Genomic DNA, 22,428 nt, shown 5'->3' with positions numbered 1-22,428 from the left:
GTTAGGAAGTATAGAAGGTGTCGATTGTATGGTTCCATCTAATCAGCGGGTGATTCATGGATTAGGTATTTTTATTATTATCATTATTATTATTGATGATGATTTTACGTTCCGTTCCGTTATCCGGATTATCGTCGACCAACCAACCAACAATTGCAGGTCTACCACTCTTCTTCGTGCTTGGTTCTTGTGGTCCGTCCTGGACCATAATTCTTAATTGATCGGCAAAAAAGCAAGAGAAGGGACTAAACTAAGCATTGCTCGCTACCAGTAAATCAAGTAACGTAGGTAGTGTAGTTACTTGTGATACTCATATTAGGGGCTAGTATACATATTTTATTTTTTTTATCGTAATCTATAAGGGATGTATGTTACCTTGGCGGATATCATCATCATCATCATCAGGCCTCGTCATCATGAAGAAAGTAAATATGGAATATGGAATGAGGAACCCCTCTGACCGATTTCGTGAATATACGTGTACTTTGGTGGTGTGGAATGACGATCGCATTTGCAATATTGTTAAGGCGGTGTAAGGTGTAATGATGGGTGGTATAGTCATATGGTAGGAAGTATCTAACTAGTTAGTTTTGTAGTTACGGTGTGTGTGTGTGTCACATCTAGATCTCAAGCCAGAAAAAGAATCGGAGAATTAAACATTAGAGTTTCAGCACCGGAAAGTTCTGTCCCCTTCAGCTGCCATGGTACACACAGCTAGACGGGAAGTGAGAATAATGGGATGGAGGGGGGGTGGTTAGTAGTGAACCCGATTGCCGCCACACCTTCTCTTTCTTTTTTTTTTGCCCCCTTCTCGGTCGGGATCCCGTGTTGCAAGTTTGCAAGTTGCAACAGCACAAACTCGCATTCCTCAAAGGGGAATTGACTGGATTGGGGGTTTGGTTGGGGGTTGGAAGAGTTACGTACAACTTTTGGTAGTAGATTGTCTGGTGATCGAGACTGTTTCTATGTAAAAAAAATAATAATGATAATTGCAATGGCGAAAATCTATCAACCCAACGCGCCGATTTAACCGAGTTAGATACTACTATCATGAAGATATTGGTGGTGGTGGTGGTTATGGTGGTGGTTGGGTGTGAGTAACTAGTATCCAAGTCAAAAGTGTTGGGTAAAGGAAAAGAAAAGTTTTTCCTTCTAGACTTGAAGCAGACTCTTGTCTTCTATGCGTGATTTGATAAGGGTGGCGTTGCTTGTTAGTTAGCTAGTTACTACTTCCTTAGTAGCTTTCCCGTTTTTCGCCAGGACTAAACCCAAAGCAGAGCAAGCTAGCCACGTTCTAGTCCTTGCAATCGCCCGTTCGGATCCAAAGTGCCGTTCGGACGGTCGAATTATTTTTGGAATGGGGGCCGGGTTTACTGTTCGCATGATCAGCAGGGAAAAGAAAAAAAAAAGAAAAAAAAAAAAAGGGAAAATAACGCAAGTCAGGAACAAGGAGTCATAGAGTACGTACTACTCGCAAAGGACAAGAAAAAGTTATATAAACTCCCTTCTGGTACCGTCAATTGCGACTTGGAATTACTATCCATCCAACAAAGCAAAGCAAAGCAAAGCAAGCTTCTCTCTTCTTCTTCTACTACTACTCTCTACATCATCGCATTCCAAAACCTCTCCACACAAGTCTATCCCACATTCCTCCAAAAACAACCACAACCATCAAAATGACTATCCCTTATCCCTTGATCGGCCCTGAATCCTACGGCCTTGGCTCCAAGCAGGCTCGTCGCAACCGCAGTGCCTGCAGCACCCCTCGCAGCGTTGACAGCAACGTCATTGATGCTGCTTTCGCCAAGGAAGTCCAGTCTACCAACGCCTCCCAGGAGCATTTGGATTCTTGTGCCAGCAGCAACAAGTCTGAGAAGAAGTGGAAGGCTAGATTCTCGAGGAAGTATGTTCCATACCACTTGTCTATTTTATTCCACTTTGGGATTGATGCTAACGATAAAACTAATTAGGTTCTTCCACTTCGCTTGAACTACACCACCACACTATACACAACATTACACTACGAACGAAAACAACATAATCAACAACAATAATGAAATCGCTGGACGGAATATAGCAAAGCAAAGCAAAGCATGGGTGTTTAGATGGATTGGATTGCATAGTTGGGAGCATTGGTTTTTTTTTTCTTTTTGCATCATGTCATGATTGTTATGGATAATTTAGATATAATACTTAATTAATACCCGCGGGATATGCACGCTCTACATTTATATCTTCTTCTCCTTTCGAATATAAATTTTGGGTATTATACAAAACTTAATGATTAGCATTGACCGGAGAATAAATCCTATCCTATCCTACATATACTACTATGTGTACTATGTATGTACTCTGCAGAAACCTGTTCTGAAGAAATGAAATAATTAATTAATCAATTGATCCCTGTCATCACACGCACATCATACACACTAATCTGCTATCTACTACGAAGTAGATAGCTAGTTAGATAACCGACAGAGTGACTCAAACCGGTTTCAATTTTCTAGAACAGCCCAGACACACTTTCACAGATAACGCTAGCGACAAACTAGTCTAGCAAGTAGTAGTAGCAACCACTCACAATCCCTGAAATTTCTCCTCCCTCCCTCCCGACGCTAACGATTTTAGTCTCCCGCTCGGATAGAACGGCCCTTGCCCTTGCCCTGCCCTGCCCTGCCCTGCCACGCCACGCCACGCCACTAAAGCTACTAACTGTCTATCTACGCCACGGCGATCGGGTCAATCAGTCAATCAGTCAGATTAATCAAATCAGTGGAGAATCATGTCGGCCAATCACGGAAACTATTTATTCGATAGTTGGGATGATAGTCTGTAGGGATTTTGTTCTGGGTATGGGGGGGTTTGATCGTTTTCTGCAGGTAATCATGGTGGGGACTATTGGTGTATACTAGTTTGTGGTATGGGGATCATATTTGGGAATTTAAGGTAATTAAATTAAATGGTTTGCTAGTATCAGGGGTAGGGGTAGTAGTATAGTAGGTAGTAATTTTTAATGTGTCCATTTATCGCTGGCTTGGGAGCTAGAGCCTTAGAATCAGGGGTAGTAGAGTAGTACTTGCAAGGCGATGCTTACTGTAGTACGGAGCTGACTAGTAGTAGTAGAAGTAGAATGTAAGTGAGTGATTTACTTGCACAGCATTGATCAAGTCAGGTGGTGTTTCATCCATCCATCCCCTGAGGTAGGTACTTAGTAATTCTGTCATGCTGACTGACTGGACTGGTGAGTTTTCATGTTACACGACGGGCGATCAACTAATGTCATGTCATGTCGTGTCATGTCTGCTTTCGGGTAGTCTTATATTACTACTACTACTAATACGAGGAGAATTCATTCATATCATTCATAATTTCATTTATTCATCGTAACTGCTTCGCATCTATGTATAAGGTCGGATGATGCCACTCCTTTCCTTATAGTATAGTCACAATGACATACTCAAAAGTAAAGTTACCCATGAATCCACCCACCCACAGGGTTTACTTACTATATATATAGCAAGCAAGGCAGGCAGGCAAGCAACCAAGCAAGCAACATCAAAGTCCATGATGCCACGACCTGTGGAGACTCAGATGGGACCCTCCCTGAATATCACTGCAACCTACTTTGTAAAAACAGACCCACGGATAAAGGAGCGATCATACAGAAAGAAAGAATAAGACAGGGTGAGACTCTCGTATGTGGGTCCAGACCATAAAAAAAAAAGCTCCGATCAACCCGACCGGATTCGGTCGGTCGGTAAGTCTTGGCCATCCGGTATGACAGGATAACAAATTGCCAGACAAGCTTTCATTTCATCATCCCCATTTACCTGGAAGGAGAATCAGATGGTCCCTTACTGTCAGATCCTTTGTTACCTCCCTGACGTCTGTCTCGGGCGGATTGGCCCCAGGTACTCAGTTGGTTGATGTTCCTTGGGCTGGTGATGATGCTGGCTTTCGCTTCAGTGATCTGAGCACCGCCGCTGGTATTACCTCCGGACTTGTTGTTGTTGTTGTTGGTGGTGGAGCCGGTTCTGTCAGACATCTTGGATATATATTATACCGGTAGCAGATTGCGGTGGGGTATACTATATGTTAAGTGGTATCTTGGGTTGGACGAGTGAGATTCTCTCGAGAACAACTGTTTAGATACTGTCTGGAGGAGAGCTGGAGCTGGAGATGTCAGGGTGTGAAGACCGTTGTGAGCGATGATGCTTTTGAGATTGGTGTGATGGTTTCATGGTTTATATAGATGAGATGACTTGTTTCTTGACTTTGGGGATTGATGATTGAAAGATACTGAAGCTGCTTTCTCCGGCGACGTGAGAAATATGCATCGCTGGATTTCATCTTACAGCGGATATTGTAGAGGAGTATACCGTCAATCTGGAGAGTTAATATGAGGGATATGCATCAGTAAACTGTGATTTCTGAGAGATTCCGAACCTGTCTGGAGCAGTGTAGGAAGATGAAGAGTCCATCATAAGATATGCTTCACAAATCGAGACACGGAATGCAAATAAGCTTATGTGACTTCAATCACTGCATTTCTGGGTCATTGCCGCAATATCAATGTATATTTCTCATATCGATGCCGGAGGATTTTTTGGGGTTGGGCGATTGAAAGCTTATTATAGAATATGCAAGTAAGCTTGTATGACCTGAAAGCACTGCATCTCTGGTTTGTACCGCAATATCAGGTACGGTTAGCCCTATTAGAAAAAGAAGACATCCTTGAAACTCACTTAGCTGAAGCTTTTAACGTCTAGTCACTATGTCGGTGCCGCAACTTCTCACGCGAAACTGGCATGGCCGTGGGAGCAAGCCGTAACATCGACAGCTTGCGATCCACGAAAGAGAGACAACAAAGTGGGCGCTTTGTTGCGGAAAACAGATTTTGCAGTGGCTTCTGGAATCAGAGGATAAAGGAAAGGAAGGGAGCGAGGCTTTGTTGGTGGATGAATGGGAGGAACAATCAGAAGAAAGAGGAGAAAGAAACGATGCGGATGAACGTGACGTGACAATGGGCTCGTGAGTTGCCAAAAGAAAAATTACGAACTGAGTTTCTTATCGGAGTTTACATGATGATGAAATGCATCTTATTCCAGGATTATTTGTAGCTTTGGGCATGTTCCCGACAGTTTGGATGATATCCTGCTTGTGAGTTTGCTCAAAGTAAAGTCATAGTCATTTGTAAGTATGATGGTATGTCTATTGTCTATTGTCTAGAATGCTAACACTATACCCATAGTGACTGTCTAATTATACTGATCTCTGGCCCCCTCCACGCCTTCCACGGCCCTGCCGCGGGCACTCTTCTGCCTCTTCTCAAAACCACTGCCATCGCCTGGCCCGCCAATACTGGCATCGCGTTTGCCACCAGGACGACCACGCGGCGCAAAAGACGAGCCTCGAACCGAGTCACCTCCGTGTCCATAGTTGAATCCGGGAATACCCTTCAACCCCATCTTGCCAACGATCTTTTTGTCGATGACAGGGGGTTCAGGGCATGCCATGCCTTGGATAGCCATCTCGTTGGCCATCTGAACAAGACCCGGTTTGTCGAGACGAAGCTGCTTCAGGAGACCTGAACCAGCAAAGAAACCGATGAAAGATGAGTAGGCGCGTTGCTTCTTCTCTTCGTCAATCGTGTACATAGCCTCCGCGACGGTCTCTGCATACGAGGCAGCTCCCTCGATGATGGCGTCGGTCTGGGGATGGGGCTGGATGGGCAAGTGGCGATTGTTCCTCAGGAAGAAGGTCTCCGCTTCGGTAAGGAGGATGATGGCGCGACCATCATTGCCAGCACGGGCTGTACGGCCAACACGGTGAACGTACTGTTCGCCGTTGGTCGGCAAGCCAACCTGGATGACCAAGTCGACGTTGGGGAAATCCATGCCCCGACCAATGACATCGGACGCGAAGAGGATTCCGGCAGCCGCTTCCTTGAATTGAGCGGTAGTCTTGGTGCGAGCGCTCTGACTGAGTCGGGAGTGAATCTCAAACACACTCAACTTCGTCAAGCCCCGAGAAAAGGCAGCTGCGAAGAGACTGACCATGTTTGCCGTGACGCCAAAAACGATGATTTTCGAACTGGTCTTCGTTTCCAACTGAAGAAGGGAGGCAAGAGTGGTAAAAGAATCTGCCACAGACGGCATCAGCACATGATACTGGGGAACTCTCTCATGCGTTGGGGTTTCGTTTTCATCAATAGTAGAAATGCTACTGTAGCCTGGCTTGAGCACAACACTGACCACATCCCTGACTTTGGGAGGAAGAGTGGCAGAGAAGCACATTCCCTGCCATCCAGCGCTTTTGGGGGGAATGTGTCGGATAATGTGCTTCACATCAGCTAGGAAGCCACTCTCGAGCATCGTATCAGCCTCGTCCAGAATCAAGGTCCGGATGTTAGACAGCTTGATGGCCGCCTCGGGCTCGGACAGGTAATCTTTCAACCGTCCTGGAGTTGCTACAAGAACAGAGGGAGCCTCTTTCATGAAGCGCGAAAATGCAGAAGCCCGAGCGGTTCCACCAACAGCAATGTCGCATTTCAGAGGTACTGCCATTTGCGATGTCAGTTGATCACATGACTTGGCAATCTGCTGGGCCAGTTCACGCGTAGGGGTAACGATCAAGGTGGCGACCTGCCCTCTAGGCGGTGCCATAGAGGGATCAAGAAGACAGTGCAATGTAGGTAGCAGGAAGGCCAGCGTTTTGCCGGTACCAGTCTTAGCCTGGACGAGGCAGTCACTGCGCCAATCTGGCAGTTCAGTTAGCACCCGTTGCTGAACGGGCGTCATATGGGTGAAACCCAGGACCTTGAGAGCTTGGAGAAGCTTAGGGTTCAGCTTTCCAGCCATGGTCTCATACAGCACCGTGCCGACGGTAGTTCCAGTATTCTGCATGATGAATGGTTGAGTTTCTATCTTTATAGAAAAACTTGCAACTAATTGCTAGAGGAAAATTTCGACAGTGAAATTATAGTATGACGATTCGGCAAATGGCCGTTTTTACCTGCAAATAGCAAGGTAGTGAAACAGTGAGTGAGTCTGCTCCCTTCTCATCTCCTTCTTCACTTTATATATATGATATATGATGGAGGTGGTTCTGATGGGTAGGTGCGAACCAACTGCCTCGTGGGTCTCTTCGAATCTCGTCGAGATTTGCCTGCCAAGACAATACTTAGTAAGCTGTTGGTGATTGGCTGCTTTGAACCCACCACCCTGAAATGGAGTGCGGGCCGCCCATCTTTATCGGAAAGCGAATAGGAGCTTTCCTTTGCGAAGCTTGTCCATGGCGCTGACGGGCTTGTCGATTTTTATTTACATAGAGAAAAGTGGCTTTTCATTGGTAGATGTGTTGAAGGATCATAAGAGATAAGTGGGACATCCCAAATGTGAAAAATTGCTGGTTGTCTGAAACTGAGACACCCCCTGACGTGTAAAAAGAAGATGCTCTGGGATTGCTGAGGTCGAAAATGTCTGGACTCCTGCTGTTCAAATTATAGCTCATAGAGTCATGGCTCGATCAACCCTGTCGTCTACTCTGAAATGACCGCCACAATATGACAGGAGCTTGCATGCATAACACTTGGCGTTAATGTCACAGACTGCTACAACTAGACCAAAAGAGGTATCTTTCGGATAGTGGCGCGCCTCGATCTGCCGACATACTTCGTAATATACTATTCTCCGAGTACGAAGGATACTACGCTAGATGGCTTGATTGACTCCAGATGACAAGTGCATTGATAGCGAACAACTAATTGTTTCACACATCATACGACTGCTCAGTATCTGCAAGGACCATCGCACTTATTTCCCACATCCACTCAATCCCTGCAAGCACGGTTGGACATCTGCAGCTCACTGAACAGTGATGGAGGAAGATCCGCTGCTCTCATAGCCCTCGGTAGCCACGATCTGGTAGTTGTGAGTACCCAGGTTCATCCCCAACTTAGCCCAAGCGTTGAAGTGGTTGGAAGTGGTAACAGTTCCTCCAACTCTCTTGTTCTGGCGAACGGACCAGTACTGGGTGAAGGTAGCGGTTCCTTGGATAGAAGCGGCGTTGGTGCGGGTAGCCGTGTAGATATCGTAGACGGATCCATCGGAGGTGACGGTGCCCTTGTACGTGCCTCCACTGCCGGGGTTGTAGTCGCCGTAGGACTCGACGATGTAGTACTCGATCAGGGGGTCAGTGGTCCAGCCATAGACGGAGAGGTAGCCGTTGCCGCTAGGGGTGAAGGTGCCGCTGTAGGTGATGTCCCTGAAGTTATGTGAGCATTTGTTTCACTGGATACCCTAGAGGGACGGCTTGAGAGAGGTTAACTTACTGTGCACTTCCAGGGTTCCAGCCCTTTCCACCAACAAAGTTGCCAACGTTGGACCACTCGACGGTGTACGAGCCAGCGTCACCGTTGGTGTAGGTCACATCACCACCGCCGTCGGTCCAGAAGGAATAGTAGAAGCCGTTGTTCTCGCCGGTCGAGCTCGGGGTCGAACGCTCAGAGAGCTTGTGCAAGGCATCTGAACGCTCGACGACAGAGTCGTGGGGAACGGCCAGAACAGCCTTAGCTGCGGCGAAGCAGAGGAGAAGGTTCTTGGTGAGCATGTTGAAAGAGACTTGGCTTGAGGAGTTGATTCAATGGGGCTGGGTGTAAGAAAAGAAGAAGGTCTGCAGCGATGGAGGAGACGTTCCTGATATACCCATGATTCTGCAGAAGCTATTTAGCCTTTATTAAGAAGGGTACCTGCCGAGACCCTGCCGAGGCCCTAAATGTGAGACCCTGCCGTACCTGAAACGTCCGCTGTGATGGGGTTTAGCCTAGTCGGTGGAGCATCCGTGGGCGATTTGGAAAGCCGGATTGATCTCCCGAAACAGCCTAAATCGCCTTCTAGGGTCCTGCAGACATCCTGAAATCATAATGCCTGTTCGGTTTGGCAGTGGAGCTTCAAGGGTCTAGATTTCGGTTGTGAATCTCGATATCCGCCTGTATAGCTTGACTCTATTGCTGTGTTAAAAGCATCTTGGCTCGAATGCTTCATTGTTCATTACGTAAGACCCATTGTTTGGCTCTCATCCAATCAAGGATGGAATATAAAACCATTGATGACACTGTATACTACTTTAACAATGATTATAATCCTACTGGAATCTAGACGGAGACATACTGCCGGTATCTAGTTAGGAAGGAAAATGCTAGCGTGTGCCAAATTAGGGATGTATCTCCTGCTGTTAGTGACTCAGCAGAGTGCCACCGCCGCGTTAAATTTGAGGATAACACAATCACTACTATTTTAGGAAGGTGCCAATTGAGATCCTTCGCATGAAACCTAATTGGAAAGTAGAACGCGAGAGGAAAGACCGTGCAGAACCGGCTTCCCGACGGTCAAAGAAAAAAAGGCTAGACGCCAAAAGATGTTTTGATATTAGCCTGTGGCTCAAGAAGATCCGATTGCTCAGATAGCCGCCCGATACCTTGTAGTATAAGTATCCACTAGGTGGGGCGCCAATAGTTCCATGACAGTGCTCTTTCCATTCTGAGAACTGGTGAGATGGCTCTGCCGTGAAATTACCATACTCTTCCCTTCTGTGGCATTATCTGAGGGTCTACGCGTTTCAATATGATTTAGAATATTTGTCATTGAGCACTGCTAAGTCTGTAGGCAGCTGAGCAAAGCAACATGAAGTGTATCATTGTGATGCAGTAAAATAATAGCAAGGGCCAAAGCCGGCAAAACCTATCACCAGCAAAATGGCTAACAATTGGCTAATAAAACATCAACTTGAAGAAAGTAATATAGCAATCGAAAATTCATTCTTCCCCGAAAAAAGCAATAAAATTCAGCAATAGTCTTTGGTATCGTAATCCGGATAAATGTGATCGAGGCTGCAAACCGAGTTGCCGCCCAGATAGAACGAGGTAACTATGATTCAACCATCAGTATAGGAGCACGACACAATGACAACATCAACATGTAGAAGAACTCACGATCAACAGGCAGAGTACTGCTTGGGTTTTTGATCACGACCTGGCTTTCTTCAGCCGAAGTCAGACTATTCTCGCACTTCAGCTGCTCCGTGCCGTAGGTGGTTGAATTGCCTCCCAACCACACGTCGACATGCCATATATGGCTCTTCCAGTCTTTAGTGCACTGTTCGCAGTAGTCTTCGTTGATCAGATATTTCTGTAGGTAGGGGGAGTAGATGACCTCGCATCTATCGAATTCGCCAGGTGCCGTGGCAAAAGTAAGCGGATTCTCGTGGGTGCCGATGCCGCCAGCCGCCATGCCGCGGCCACAGTCTTCCGAGATGTCTGAACCTGGAGGGTCGTTGTCGGGATATCCATAGAAGGTGTAGGATACTCTGCTGACAACATGGCATTCTCCATCCTGGGACTGGCTTCCTCCCTGTACGGACTGTGTGTCAGTTACATTGACAACTGCAGTTGGCCGCTGAGAGTCCTCCCCTTCAGAAGTAGCACTGGGCTGGTGCGGAACATCACCGGTCGGAGTGGCACTCGTGGTATGAGTGCCAGTTCCATTGTGAGGACCGCCTTCGTTATAAGTGCCTCCATCGGGATCCATAGGAAGGGTGTCATCTCCCTGAGTAGTACTTACTCCGGTGTTATGGCTGACTCCATTGTCGTTGTTGTCGTGCTTAAGCTTTTTAGGGAGCAAGACTGAGAGACAGACAACGGCAACCACTATGGCGACGAGGAAAATGGTTCCGAGAAGGATCCACACCAGCTTTTTGCGTTTGTATTTTGGACCTTTTGTTGGCTGCACATTGTTCGGAGCTGGGAGAGAGCTGGACTTTGGATTGGAAGACATGATTATACGTAGAGACGAAAGATGGAAGTTATTTGTAGTGAATTAAAGAGCGCGTGGGTAGTTTGTAAGGTAGACAGTCTGTGTTGTGGTGGCTTGGAAGGAAACAAAGAGAAAAGGGGCTTAAGAGCTTAGAAGCGCCATGTTGTTGATAGACTCATCGCTACGTCTGCAGGTTGAGTCACAGACCGGGGTCAGCCACGGTTCGGTTCTCAACCATGAGCAAACATCAGGATAACCAACCCATGATGAGCTACATAAACAGTAAGTATGAGCGTGGCTAGACAGCACAGCCTCTGATGACTGCGTAGCCGACAGGACGAAAATGAGAGCGCATCATTGGATCGCCCTGCGAGGCTGTCGGCGTGTTGATTGCCAGTTCTATTCCATGAGGGCCTAGCCCAGAAAAAGTCGGATACTGGCTGTCATCCACTGATCGGAATAAGTCAACATAGATGACGCCAGCACGCAGCTTCAATAGTACGTCGCGGTGATGCAGGATATCGGCCAGGAGGAGCCTAGCACCCTTACGCTGGATCAATCCCTTCTTAAGTACTTCGGCCCCGGATTTATAAACTGACTGCACCTAGATTTCCTGAGCGACGCAGGTGTCAATGCCACACGGGGTATGAACTGTTTTCGTATACCCGTTAACTGGGTGATATTGGCGGCGTAAGGCGCAGCGTCGGCGTGGTGAGCGACATACACCATTCGATCTAATATCGACGAGATAATGTAATAGATAACCCATAACACTCGTAATGCTATTGCTGTAATTAATATAACCAATGAACGTGTGTTTAATTGTAGGCCTGTTCAACTTGATCATTTTGAGAGGAATGATAGATCCCTCAAGAGTCCACGCTAAGAAATCCTGCCGTTTTGGTTACAAACGGCAGGGAAAGGCGAGACTAGGGTTCGTTGTCCGATCGGCTTAACTGTATAAGCCTTTACAAAATATGAGTATCAAATGATCGTAGACGAGATAGAGTGAGCTTCACGATTTATCGTATAATTGATGCTCAGCTCAAGACCCGTTATCATACTAAAGAGTTATTCCGGAACCCGTTTAAGTAGCTTCATATAGAGGAATAAGATTAAGAATCCTTGCCATTTTTATGTAGCAAAAAACAGCAGGAGACGACGAGACTAATTTTCGTTAATAATCAAATACAACTGCATGAGGACTTTGTTAGAGCGTCGAAGACAATGCAGACTGAGAGGAAGTGAGTTTCACACACCTTGTTCGTCGAGATCAATTTCAACCCACGACCCAGCGTTATCAAATCAACGTAATAACTTAGAGGCCCAGCCCTATCCATGCGATAGAGGGTCTTTTAGAGAGGTATAATGTTTAAGACTGAGGACATCCAGATATAACAAGTTCACTGAATGGCCGTGCTCACAATCGCGTCTTCGCTATAAACAGAATCAGCCAAGGATGAACTTTACTCAAGCGCTGTACAAACCTGATGTCCATAACATCGTCCTCGGTAAGCGAGAGATATATGGTCGATTCGTTAAGCGGGAGACAGATGGTCGACTGACTGGGTCCCATTAATTGGGGCTGTCCTGCGGCAGCATATTGATAGTTGACTAGATCGCCGCGTGCAATGGCCAGGATAGAAGTTGTATCATAATCCGGCGGGTGATAAACCGCAAGCAAAACACCACGCATAGTAGGGGGGATGGCTGGGTTGTAGTTGTAGATCGCGTAGGTCAAGGTATCGATATCATCGATGGCCCTCTGAAACTGGTCGGGTCTGTTCCAGTATTCTTCTGTACACGGGAGATATAGCCATGTTGTAGTAAACTGCCACTGAGACACATCAAAAAGATCATCGGCCATCTTTAGCTATTGAAACACGATATTAAGCGGATAGTTAGAAGTAACACGCGTCTGAGCAAATAAAGAAGCCAGAAGAAGCGAGGAGTTGGAAGAGGTAAGGTTAGAAGAGGATGCTGAATTCATACTTCCATCTCTGAGCAGTCACTCCTTCCGAAATTCGAATTCAATATAGTAATTCCTGGGGCTGGTAACACGGCTTGCCGAGAATATGATAGCCATTCCCATTCTTGCAAGCTTTATGAATGCAGATGTCTGCGTATCTTGAGATTCACAAAGAAAGGTTGCCTCGGTGAAGACCTGTGGCAGCTTTCATCGATCCGGGCCCAGGGCCCGTGTTGGTCTTTAAGGAGTTGGTTAGTTTACGACACGGAAACGAGGGAAGAGTGACTGTGCAATTGAAAGCGTGCAACGATCGTCATGAAAAGTAAGCCACAGCAACTAGGGGTTTAGGCAACTTCAAGTCCAAAGCCAGATACTATCTGTTAAAGCCCTAAGTGTAAGGAATCACAGTTCGGTTCAGATAAGGTGCACTGACGCTCGGAGATACTGGTCCTCCGAGGTAGGGCCCGAGGGGCATGTACGTGAAAGCACGCACTAATGAGGTGGCAGCGAGGTAGTAGTGAGCTCAGGCGACAAAAAGTAGATGATGGAAAATAGGTAACATTCTCGTTTGAACTAGCCTGATTGTAATTCAGTGTAACCCCTACTTTAGTGGTCGCTATCTGGTGTTAAGCTCAAGGATAGCTCATGTCGGGGTTTCTTAGAAAGCCCCACTAACTCTAAATATTGCAAGCTGGATAAGCATTTAAGGTTCAAACTGATATTATTGAGGTGGATATAGTGGTCTATCCCATCTCTGTGATCAACTACTAAACTCTCTGCCTTATGACTCTTGTTCTAATCGGTGGGGTAATTGGACGCACCACACAACACTTGCAATGATTTCTTGTCGCGACGCGCGTCAACTTCATCGAATCAGACGGCTCAACGGGCAACAGATAGCCACTAGTACTCCATAGCCATCACCTCATCAATCAGCACGAAGGCGTCACCACTAAGCTTCAACCAAAGTCCACTGAGCTGTGGTGATGTATCGCTAGAGCAATGTCCGTGCATCGGCTCTCGCCTACGATAATAATTTGGGATTGTCGAACCAGCGAGCTTCTCCCTGTCTAGTTGGTTGTTGGCAATCATATGAATAGCATGGGCTGATATAAAAAAATATTCCTGCCAGTATATATCCAGCGAAATTGCGCACTCACAGGGCACTCAGCACGCAATTGACGCTAATAGCATGTCACCACCAGCACATCCTGGCCGCTCAGCGAAGCGCCATGAGAGGTCATGGAGCCCCGATCGGAAAGATCATTTATATCTTGTGCTGAGCCTGTTTCTAGTCGCCCTCAGATGTTCTGGAGTTTTACTTTTCCATCCATCCACGAATAAGCCAACAGCACCGTTATCATGGCGCTTTTGGAATTTCCCAAGCTCAACTCCACACTAGGGACACTGAGGGCCTATCATTTGGCCGCAATCATATTGTGAGAGATGCCAGTGTCCTTTTCTATGTGATCGCTAACCTCGAGCCCCTTTCAGCGTCTCCTCGTTCTTGGCAGGTTATGACTCCGGCATTGCGGGCGGAATTTTGAGCTACACAACCTTTGAGGATGACTTTCGTTATACTAGCGGAGAGGAGTCTAAGGTCTCCTCCTTAACGGTCGGTTTGGAGCAGCTCGGTTCCTTCGTCGCATCTCTCTTTGCCTATTATCTCACCGATAAGTTCGGGCGCAAATGGGTCATCATCGGCTCAACTGCCGTCTTCTGCATCGGGGTCATTATCCAGGTCATTAACACCCACTCGCTTGGCGCATGGTACGCAGCCCGCATCATCGCTGGTATTGGTATGGGAGGCCAAAGTGTTGTCGTCCCTATGTACTCCGCCGAGATGACGCCGAAGGAAATCAGAGGGCGATGTGGTTCCTTCTACCAATGGCTATACACATGGGGTATCCTAGCGGCTTACTGGATAGACTACGTACGTGTACTAACAGAGCATTGTGCCTGGTCATTGGCTGACAAACGCATAGGGTGTCGCAGCGAGTGCAAGCATTTCGAAAACATCGCGCGAATGGCAAATCCCCGTGGGTCTTCAGCTGGTCTCGGGAGGAATCATGGTGATCGGAGCGTGTACACTGCCCGAGTCCGTACGTTGGCTGCTAAGCCAAAACAGAACCGACGAAGCTTGGAAATCCTTGACCTGGATTCGTGGTGACGAAGGAGAGAAGACCATCGAAGAATTTAAGGAAACACAACTGGGTTTGAAGGCAGAAAAGGCAGCAAAAGAGAACTTTTCTCTTCGTGAGCTGTGGGAACCGGCTAATCGCCTGCGTTTCTGCGTCGGGCCTATGCTTTTCATGTTCCAAAATGCGACGGGAAGCAGTGCCCTCGCCGTCTTCGCGCCAGAATACTTCAAGCTTCTTGTCGGAAGCGGAGGTAATCGCGATCTTCTGCTCACTGGTCTCTTCGGTGCCGTGAAATTCATCGCTTGCACGTTCTTCATCCTCTTCCTCGCAGAGCGATTCGGTCGTCGGATGTTGCTTACGGGCGGATCAGTCTTCATGGCCGTGTGTATGTTGATCACCGCTTTGATCGTCAAATGTATCCCGACCGAGTCGAGTACGTCGGTCACCTCTGCCGGCCGAGCCACGGTGGCCATGCTCTATTTGGATATCATGGTAGGCAATCGTCTTCTTACATTGCTTGCCTTAGTGCCTGACTAACGTTTTCTACTAGGTGTACAACTGTTCATGGGGTCCGGTCCCTTGGGCATATGTGCCAGAGATCTTTCCCACGCGTATTCGAGCCCTGGGACTAGCATGCAGTATGTTGGCTCACTGGGCAACATCATTCTGTTTCTCTTTTGCCAGTCCCTACATGATTGATAACATCGGTGCAAACACCTTTCTGTTGTTCATGGCTTTCGACATTGCCGCTGCACTCTTCTGCTTCGTCTTTGTGCGAGAAACCCGGGGTCAGAACCTGGAGGTCGCGGCAGGAACAGAGTGGGACGTGGTCGAAAAGTCCGCCGATGGTCTGGAGGCAAGCGAGAAAGGTGAAATCGACCCTGATAGACCTTCAGAGATTGCTGTGGCGCCTGGTGCTGGCAAACAGCTAGAGGTCGTCGCCGTGCATGATACTTATGGCTTGAACTTTAAGCGGCGGTCGTAAAACTAATCATATATAATCATCGATCTGAGGGTATAATTGTTATGCAGGAATTATGATTTGCAGTGCTGGAATGTTTTACAGGTATCTTGTCGGTTGATAGTGGGAATACACTAGAAGTGGTCATTGTCATGCATCTCGATCCATTTCATAATTGCTAGGATATAATGGGTCTTATCATTTTGTTACAATATTCTTAAGATACTACAAACCATGGAGTTGTTACTCAAGGTGGAGAGATCTTCAATCATACTAAGGAGGGTCCAGAACCGTCCAGAACCACTCCATCTTACTTCATGTACTGTAGCCATTAACCGTCCGAAAATAAAATAAAAGTAGAGACAGGAGGCTCGGTGTGATTCTCACGTGGTCGATTCACCTCTCTAGCGACTGACTGTTCAACTCAATCTTTGCCGTCCACTTCCCCTCCTACTCCGGCACAATATTGTCTCGCTCTCACCTAAGATCATCTCATAAGACTATGTCTATCTCTGGTCAGAATCAAGTTTTGCCCCATGTCGGCCCAAACTTAAATGGACAATATAGACGTTACCAATTCCTCTTAGCATTTGTTGGAGCCGTAGGTTCAAGTCCGTCTGTCTCCAGGTCTCTTTGTGAGACAACAGTTGGGTTCAATAACTTCCTACCCTCTATAGAATCACTATTGAGCTAAAGTTTCTGACAAGTGTGTCTAAGTAGGCCATCCAGGACACTCGAAAGATACAGCAGCGTCAAGGATTGTTTGACAACAATTGAAAGTTATCAGTTTTGATCAGACTGTGTTCATGCCAGAATGATATACACTCTAGACCAGCAAACCTCAAATCATCAAAAGCCGGGGGGTTAGCCCGATAGCGCATATGTCAAAAAACCTGCTCAAGCGAGATGATCCATGATCGGACAAGACGCCACGCATTTATTGCAGCCCCACGGGTTGCTACAAACGAAGGGTTAAGGTTCGATGTTTTCTAGACTGATCGGAAGATCATTCACCTCGTGGATGCAAATCGATTTTGTCGATGACGGTTCGTCAAGATGCAGGAGAAGCCGTGGCACAAAAACCATTGGAGGTCGCAACAACCATTGGAGGTCGCAGCAGAGGGGGTCTACTTGGCAGGTGACGATCGAAAGGCTATACCATTCCCTAAGGGTAAATGCCAATTTACGGCTAAGTCCTTTCCCTGTGAGCAACACTTTGAGTATTGTTTACGTTCCATTTTTCCATCTTAACTTTTCATCAGCAGACTCAACTTTCCCCCACTTTGCCATATTGAAAGGCTTTTGATCACCTCATCTTACGATCATGTGCCTGCAGTGGCGTCTGGGGGGCCTAATAGGAATCAAACTAGGACATTACCCCGGTCAAGGGTCATCTGCACAGTCAACTCCTTCTGAAAGACCATCCCGAAGTGGTGCCGCATCAAGAGCCGGGCAATTTGTTAGAGTTCGGCCGCTGCCGACGGCCGACAGCCGATGAGGGCCCAGACTCGCCCACACGGCCCGTGCCCGGCCATGCGATACGGTGATTGGATACATTGCTCGCTTCTTTTCACCTCGATTGCGAGACCTGGAGCAGGAATCGTGTTCATAACTCCGAAGTCTCAGAGAGACACGTTGACAACCACGCTAAGCTCATGCACGTGAGAGCTGACGCCGCCACGTGGATCTAGCCGGTTCCTGTTCTTTTCGCCATGCCGTTGTTTGTTCCCAGATTTCCCCAGATCCCCAACCAATCCCCCATAGGGCAAGGCAACGTGACATTTGGGGTTGCAGTAGGACCCTTTTCTGACATGCGTATGCCTTATGTTGTACTCTGGAAGCGAGGTCCTTGTTTTCCTCCAGTAAGCCACGTGCTGCTTACAACTTCCAAGTGCGTCTCTTTGGTCAAATGGGCCACTACCAGCGAAGCTAACGGCCCCTGTCTACTATTTCTGGGGTAATACCCCGGGTCGAGGTCGCCCATGGGGTGAGGGTGTGTCACAGGCGGCTAAAGACTAGCCGGGATTTTTTTTTGGTGGCGTTTTCCAGCGGCCTCGACTGGCTCTTTCGCTGGGAAATTGAGAGCCAGGACCATCACGCCGACCCTCGCCAGTGGGTGAACGCTACGAGCGAGCCAGAATCCTATCCCGACAATTGCCCGGTATGGCTTCTTGGCTGTTGGGCCTCAATTCGTAACCGAGCCCTAACCAGACGCCACAAAAATGCCTTGCGCCGATGCTGAGGTTCGTGGCGAGACGGCGTGCTTATAATACACGGCGTCCCTCGTGTTGCTGTGTCGCTTGGCGAGGCTTGACTTGACTTTTCTCCCGTTTCTTTGCACGATTTTGCCTTCGAAGCATATTCTTGGCACTTGAGGTGAAAGCTTGTCACGATGGTGGTCAGTCAATCTGTCGTTGGTCGTACCAACGCCGAGAAGCCTCATGGCTTGATGGGCATGCTCAAAAATCCCTATGTCTTTGCGACATGTGCGTTCGCCTCCCTTGGTTGTATCATGTACGGATATGATCAGGGTGTCATGAGTCCCGTCCTGGTCATGGAAAATTTCGAGAACCATTTCCCGTACTTCATGGGCTCAACCGTCCAGGGATGGCTGGTTGCTTCTTTGGAGTTGGGTGCTTGGGCTGGTGCGCTGTTCAATGGTTACCTCGCGGATCGCATTTCTCGCAAGTACTCTATGATGGTTGCTGTGATAATTTTCACTCTGGGCTCTAGTCTTCAAGCCGGCGCCCAGAAGCCGTCGTACTTCTTTGCTGGTCGTATCGTCGGTGGTATCGGTATTGGCATGTTCAGTCAGGTAAGCGATTCTCTTATTCTTCTTTTCTTGTGCTAATCGGTGTAGGTTATTCCACTTTATCAAGCCGAAATTGCGCCTCCAGAGCTGAGAGGTTCTTTGGTCTCCCTGCAACAATTGTCCATCACCATCGGTACATCGATCGCTTTCTGGCTGGATTATGGTACATTTTCCCTTCGCTGTCTATGCATAATACTCTGTTTCTAACCCTGCATCAGGAATGCAATACGTCGGCGGCACTACCTGCAATCCCGAAGGCATCTCCAACCCCTACCTCGCCGATGGCACCTACAACGCTGCGCAGAACCACGGACACACATGCTTGGGACAGAAGACCATCGCGTGGCGCCTGCCCCTCGCCCTGCAGATTTTGTTTGCCTGGATTCTGTTCTTCGGGATGTTCTTCTTCCCCTTCTCCCCTCGCTGGCTGATGTCCAAGCACCGCGAAGAAGAAGCGACCGCCGCCCTCTCCAAGCTCAGACGACTGCCACCAAACGACCCCCTTCTGCGCGCTGAAATTCTCGAAATCAAAGCTGCTGTTCTCTTTGATGAGGAATCTGAAGCCGAAGCGATCCGTCAGGGTGGCAAGCTTGCCCCCTGGAAGATGCTTTTTGCTCCCAACATGTTCAAGCGTCTTGTTCTGGGATGCGGTATGTTATTCCACCCGTCTTCATCCTCAATGACATATCTAACAATAGTATTCGTAAACAGGAGCCATGATCTTCCAACAATTCACCGGTATCAACGCTGTCCTCTACTACGCCCCTCAGATCTTCTCATCGTTCGGTTTTTCCTCCACCAAACAGACCCTCCTGGCCACCGGTGTCACCGGTATTCTCCAGATTATCTTCACCCTGCCTGCAGTGCTCCTGCTCGACAAGTTCGGTCGTAAGACCTTCCTGATCGCCGGAGCGATCGGCATGTTCTGCTGTCACATTGTGGTCGCCATCGTGGAGGGCCTGTACGAAGATAACTGGAACAAGAACGAGGGTCTGGATAAGGCCCAGGGATGGGTAGCCATTGCGTTCATCTGGCTGTTTGCCGTCAACTTCGCCTACTCTTGGGGTACGTACATACCAACCACTCCCCCTCCACCCCCCTCCCTCATAACAAATACTAACCACTCATGGAAAATTACAGGTCCCGTCACATGGGTTCTTGCCCAGGAAATCTTCCCCAACAGTACCCGCTCTCGCGGTGTCTCCATCGTCGCCTCGACCAACTGGATGTTCAACTTCGTCATCGGTCTGACCACCAAGGACATGCTGAAATCCATGAAGTACGGTACTTATATCTTCTTCGCTATTTTCAGTGCGTTGGGTGGTCTTTTCATCTGGAAGTTTGCCCCTGAGACGAAGGATAAGACCCTTGAGGAATTGGATATCTTCTTCGGTGGTGGTATGGATAGTATTGCCGAGGCGGATCGTCAGCGCATGGAGAGAATCTATGATAGTTTGGGATTGTCAGGTGTTAAGGAGGTGGGCGATCTGGTGGTGGAGAAGGAGAAGGGTGAGATTACGGGTGAGGTTGTGGAGATGTCGTAAATGGTTGAGTTAGCTTGGGGGACAGTGTGATGACAGGGTGGGTGGGTGTGCAAAGGTGGTTGGGCTGATGTCGTTTTGTGGTAATGTGTTTAATGTGTTGGGTTATTAGTGACTGATAACACTGGAATTGCAGTGTGTAGCTAGTTTGGTAATAATGATTGCTTATATGCAAATACTCTCTCCTTGTCTCAGGATATTATCTGGTAAAGTATATACTAACACTGAAGTCTTACAATGCCCAGTTCTGAACAAGTAGTATACGAAATGTAGGATACAAAATATACAAGTACTAAATCACACCCCCGAATCAATCTCATCCACAAAACCCCGATTACTAAAAGCCGTCCAATCCCGACACGTCTGCGCCATAGACTCCGGAATAGCAAGTCTTTCAATATCCTCGGGTCGTTCCTTTACCACAGAAAATACCCATTAGCGATTAACCCATCACAATAGAGCACAACCAAGACAGAAAGAAATGAAGGAAGGAAACTTACAACCACATTCAAAAGCAAACCCACACTAACATGCCACGACATATGACAATGAAGCGGCCAAACACCGGGATTATTCGCCTGCCATTCAAGCACCACATACGCGGGACTATCCTCCGTACCTGGCTGGACGATCTGTGTATCGCGACGTTGAGGGTTTATAGGATTAGTGACGACTCCATCCCAGGTCCCTCTTCCCTGGGCTAGCACCCAGTAGTTATGGCCGTGGAGGTGCAGCGGGTGCTGCATGGAGAAGAGATTGTAGATGATGAGACGAACGGAGGAATTAGAGCCGAAGTTGTAGGCGTTCAGGTCTGGGTCTGGGTCTGAGAAATTACCGGATTTTCCCAGGAGGAGGAGAGGGGTGTTGTAGTCTGAGCGGAAGGTGGAGTTGTTGATGTAGAATAAGGTGTGGCCGGTGGTGTTTTGGGCGAGGGTGATTTCGATGGTTTGGGTGGCGGCGGGTGTAGATGGGGGTGTTTGGGGGTAGTAAGGGACTGTGAGGTTGAGGGGGTCGTTGGCGCAGTTGTTGCTTTCCCAGGTTGTTGTGGTGGTGGTGGCTGGCCAGGTTGCTGTGTCGGCGTGTTCGTAGTAGATGGCGGCTTTGACTGTGGGGATGCTGGCTGTGGCGTTGAGGCAGGTCATGTCGATGGAGGCGCGCATCCAGTATGAGTCTGTTGGGTTGCCGGTGGCTGTTACTATTACGTCGGTGCGCTGGCCGACACCGAGGGTGACGACGTCGGTGGTGTAGGGGTGTACGGGGACGAAGTCGTTGGCGATCACGGTCATGGTATGGTTGTCGATGGTGAATTTCTGGTTCGCGTTGGAACCCGTATTCATTAGTCGGAGACGATGGGTTTTGCCGGAGGAGAAGTTGAAGCGGGATAGGCTGGAGCTGGGGCTGCAGGTGGTAGTGGAGCTGCTGTTGCAGTTGTAGGCGCCGCGGCCGTTGATCAGGTTGTTGTCGACGTTGGGGAAGACCGGGGGGATGGAGAAGATGCTTTCTAGGACTTCGAAGTAGCTCAAATGGCTGTAGTCGGAGATGATGACGGGCCCTAGGTCATAGTCGTAGGTGGCTTCGGGCTGGACAGGGCCGTGGATGATCATGGGCCCGTATGCACCATCGGTGTACTGGGCGCTGTAGTGGGAATGGTACCAGCTGGTGCCGTACTGGTCGGCTTGGAAGGTGTAAGTGAAGCTTCCTCCGGGGGCGATAGGGCACTGGGTGATGCCGGGGACTCCGTCTTCCCAGGGAGTCTTGGCTTGTGTGAGTCCATGCCAGTGCAGGGTCAAGCCTTCTGCTGTGTCGGTCGTGATCATGTTGTTGACGGTGACGAAGATCATGTCGCCCCAGTTGGCTTCGATTAATGGGCCGGGAAATTGCCCGTTGATGAGGATGCCGCTCTTCTGGTAGCCATCTGGGGCGGTGATATCCCGTGTGATGGTAAAGTTGTAGTGACGTGTAACACCTGTGTCAGGGGGGCCTCCTGAGGGCGAGATGTCCTTCCATGGGGGGTGTTCGAGGTTGGAATGCTGATTTTGGTTGTTGCCATTAGAGTGCAAGAAAGGGCTAAGAGGGGATGTTGGCAAGAGGCCGTAAGGAGAGAGACCTATCAAAATATTAGTTAGCCGAGAGAGCACTACAGGGTTGAAGGAAAGAAAAGGGGCATTTATGAAGAATACCGTCAGGGAAATG

General features: G+C 48.3%; 9 protein-coding genes across 9 annotated transcripts; 3 read left to right on the top strand and 6 right to left on the bottom strand.

The window, feature by feature from the left end:
- Window positions 1-1,676: 1,676 nt before the first annotated feature.
- BO83DRAFT_433480 (uncharacterized protein) lies at window positions 1,677-2,147 on the top strand (the record flags this gene model as incomplete). The annotated part of the gene is made up of 2 exons (XM_025535689.1): window positions 1,677-1,903; window positions 1,971-2,147. 2 exons carry the CDS (start codon window positions 1,677-1,679, stop codon window positions 1,987-1,989), a joined length of 246 nt encoding a protein of 81 aa, XP_025393489.1. The 3' UTR covers window positions 1,990-2,147.
- A 1,235-nt stretch (window positions 2,148-3,382) lies between these two features.
- Window positions 3,383-4,435, bottom strand: BO83DRAFT_374278 (uncharacterized protein). Its single transcript, XM_025530157.1, has one exon. It carries the CDS (start codon window positions 4,043-4,045, stop codon window positions 3,827-3,829), a length of 219 nt encoding a protein of 72 aa, XP_025393488.1. The 5' UTR covers window positions 4,046-4,435; the 3' UTR covers window positions 3,383-3,826.
- Window positions 4,436-5,262: 827 nt separating this feature from the next.
- BO83DRAFT_404836 (DEAD/DEAH box helicase) lies at window positions 5,263-7,104 on the bottom strand (the record flags this gene model as incomplete). The annotated part of the gene is made up of 2 exons (XM_025533752.1): window positions 5,315-7,104; window positions 5,263-5,282 (listed from the first exon to the last, which is right to left on the bottom strand). The coding sequence occupies exons 1-2, from the start codon at window positions 6,903-6,905 to the stop codon at window positions 5,263-5,265; spliced, it is 1,611 nt and encodes a 536-aa protein (XP_025393487.1). The 5' UTR covers window positions 6,906-7,104.
- Window positions 7,105-7,865: 761 nt separating this feature from the next.
- Window positions 7,866-8,610, bottom strand: BO83DRAFT_351865 (glycoside hydrolase family 11 protein; the record flags this gene model as incomplete). The annotated part of the gene is made up of 2 exons (XM_025528963.1): window positions 7,866-8,265; window positions 8,333-8,610. The coding sequence occupies 2 exons, from the start codon at window positions 8,608-8,610 to the stop codon at window positions 7,866-7,868; spliced, it is 678 nt and encodes a 225-aa protein (XP_025393486.1).
- A 1,233-nt stretch (window positions 8,611-9,843) lies between these two features.
- Window positions 9,844-10,832, bottom strand: BO83DRAFT_433477 (uncharacterized protein; the record flags this gene model as incomplete). Its single annotated transcript, XM_025535688.1, has 2 exons — window positions 9,844-9,926; window positions 9,992-10,832. 2 exons carry the CDS (start codon window positions 10,830-10,832, stop codon window positions 9,844-9,846), a joined length of 924 nt encoding a protein of 307 aa, XP_025393485.1.
- Window positions 10,833-12,214: 1,382 nt separating this feature from the next.
- BO83DRAFT_422499 (uncharacterized protein) lies at window positions 12,215-12,678 on the bottom strand (the record flags this gene model as incomplete). The annotated part of the gene is made up of 2 exons (XM_025535042.1): window positions 12,215-12,248; window positions 12,299-12,678. The coding sequence occupies 2 exons, from the start codon at window positions 12,676-12,678 to the stop codon at window positions 12,215-12,217; spliced, it is 414 nt and encodes a 137-aa protein (XP_025393484.1).
- Window positions 12,679-14,142: 1,464 nt separating this feature from the next.
- BO83DRAFT_351864 (sugar porter family MFS transporter) lies at window positions 14,143-15,944 on the top strand (the record flags this gene model as incomplete). The annotated part of the gene is made up of 4 exons (XM_025528962.1): window positions 14,143-14,219; window positions 14,275-14,713; window positions 14,766-15,413; window positions 15,472-15,944. 4 exons carry the CDS (start codon window positions 14,143-14,145, stop codon window positions 15,904-15,906), a joined length of 1,599 nt encoding a protein of 532 aa, XP_025393483.1. The 3' UTR covers window positions 15,907-15,944.
- Window positions 15,945-18,274: 2,330 nt separating this feature from the next.
- BO83DRAFT_384287 (sugar porter family MFS transporter) lies at window positions 18,275-20,238 on the top strand (the record flags this gene model as incomplete). The annotated part of the gene is made up of 5 exons (XM_025532582.1): window positions 18,275-18,697; window positions 18,743-18,857; window positions 18,913-19,344; window positions 19,406-19,759; window positions 19,835-20,238. 5 exons carry the CDS (start codon window positions 18,275-18,277, stop codon window positions 20,236-20,238), a joined length of 1,728 nt encoding a protein of 575 aa, XP_025393482.1.
- A 294-nt stretch (window positions 20,239-20,532) lies between these two features.
- BO83DRAFT_302761 (uncharacterized protein) lies at window positions 20,533-22,211 on the bottom strand (the record flags this gene model as incomplete). The annotated part of the gene is made up of 2 exons (XM_025527162.1): window positions 20,533-20,649; window positions 20,736-22,211. Coding segments are annotated over 2 exons (1,593 nt in total), but the record flags the coding sequence as incomplete, so codon positions are not given.
- Window positions 22,212-22,428: the final 217 nt, after the last annotated feature.

This window comes from Aspergillus eucalypticola (assembly GCF_003184535.1).
Source record: "Aspergillus eucalypticola CBS 122712 chromosome Unknown BO83scaffold_1, whole genome shotgun sequence".
Taxonomy (NCBI): domain Eukaryota; kingdom Fungi; phylum Ascomycota; class Eurotiomycetes; order Eurotiales; family Aspergillaceae; genus Aspergillus; species Aspergillus eucalypticola.
The sequence above is the reverse complement of the archived record's forward strand: the minus strand, read 5'-3'. Positions and strand labels throughout refer to the sequence as shown.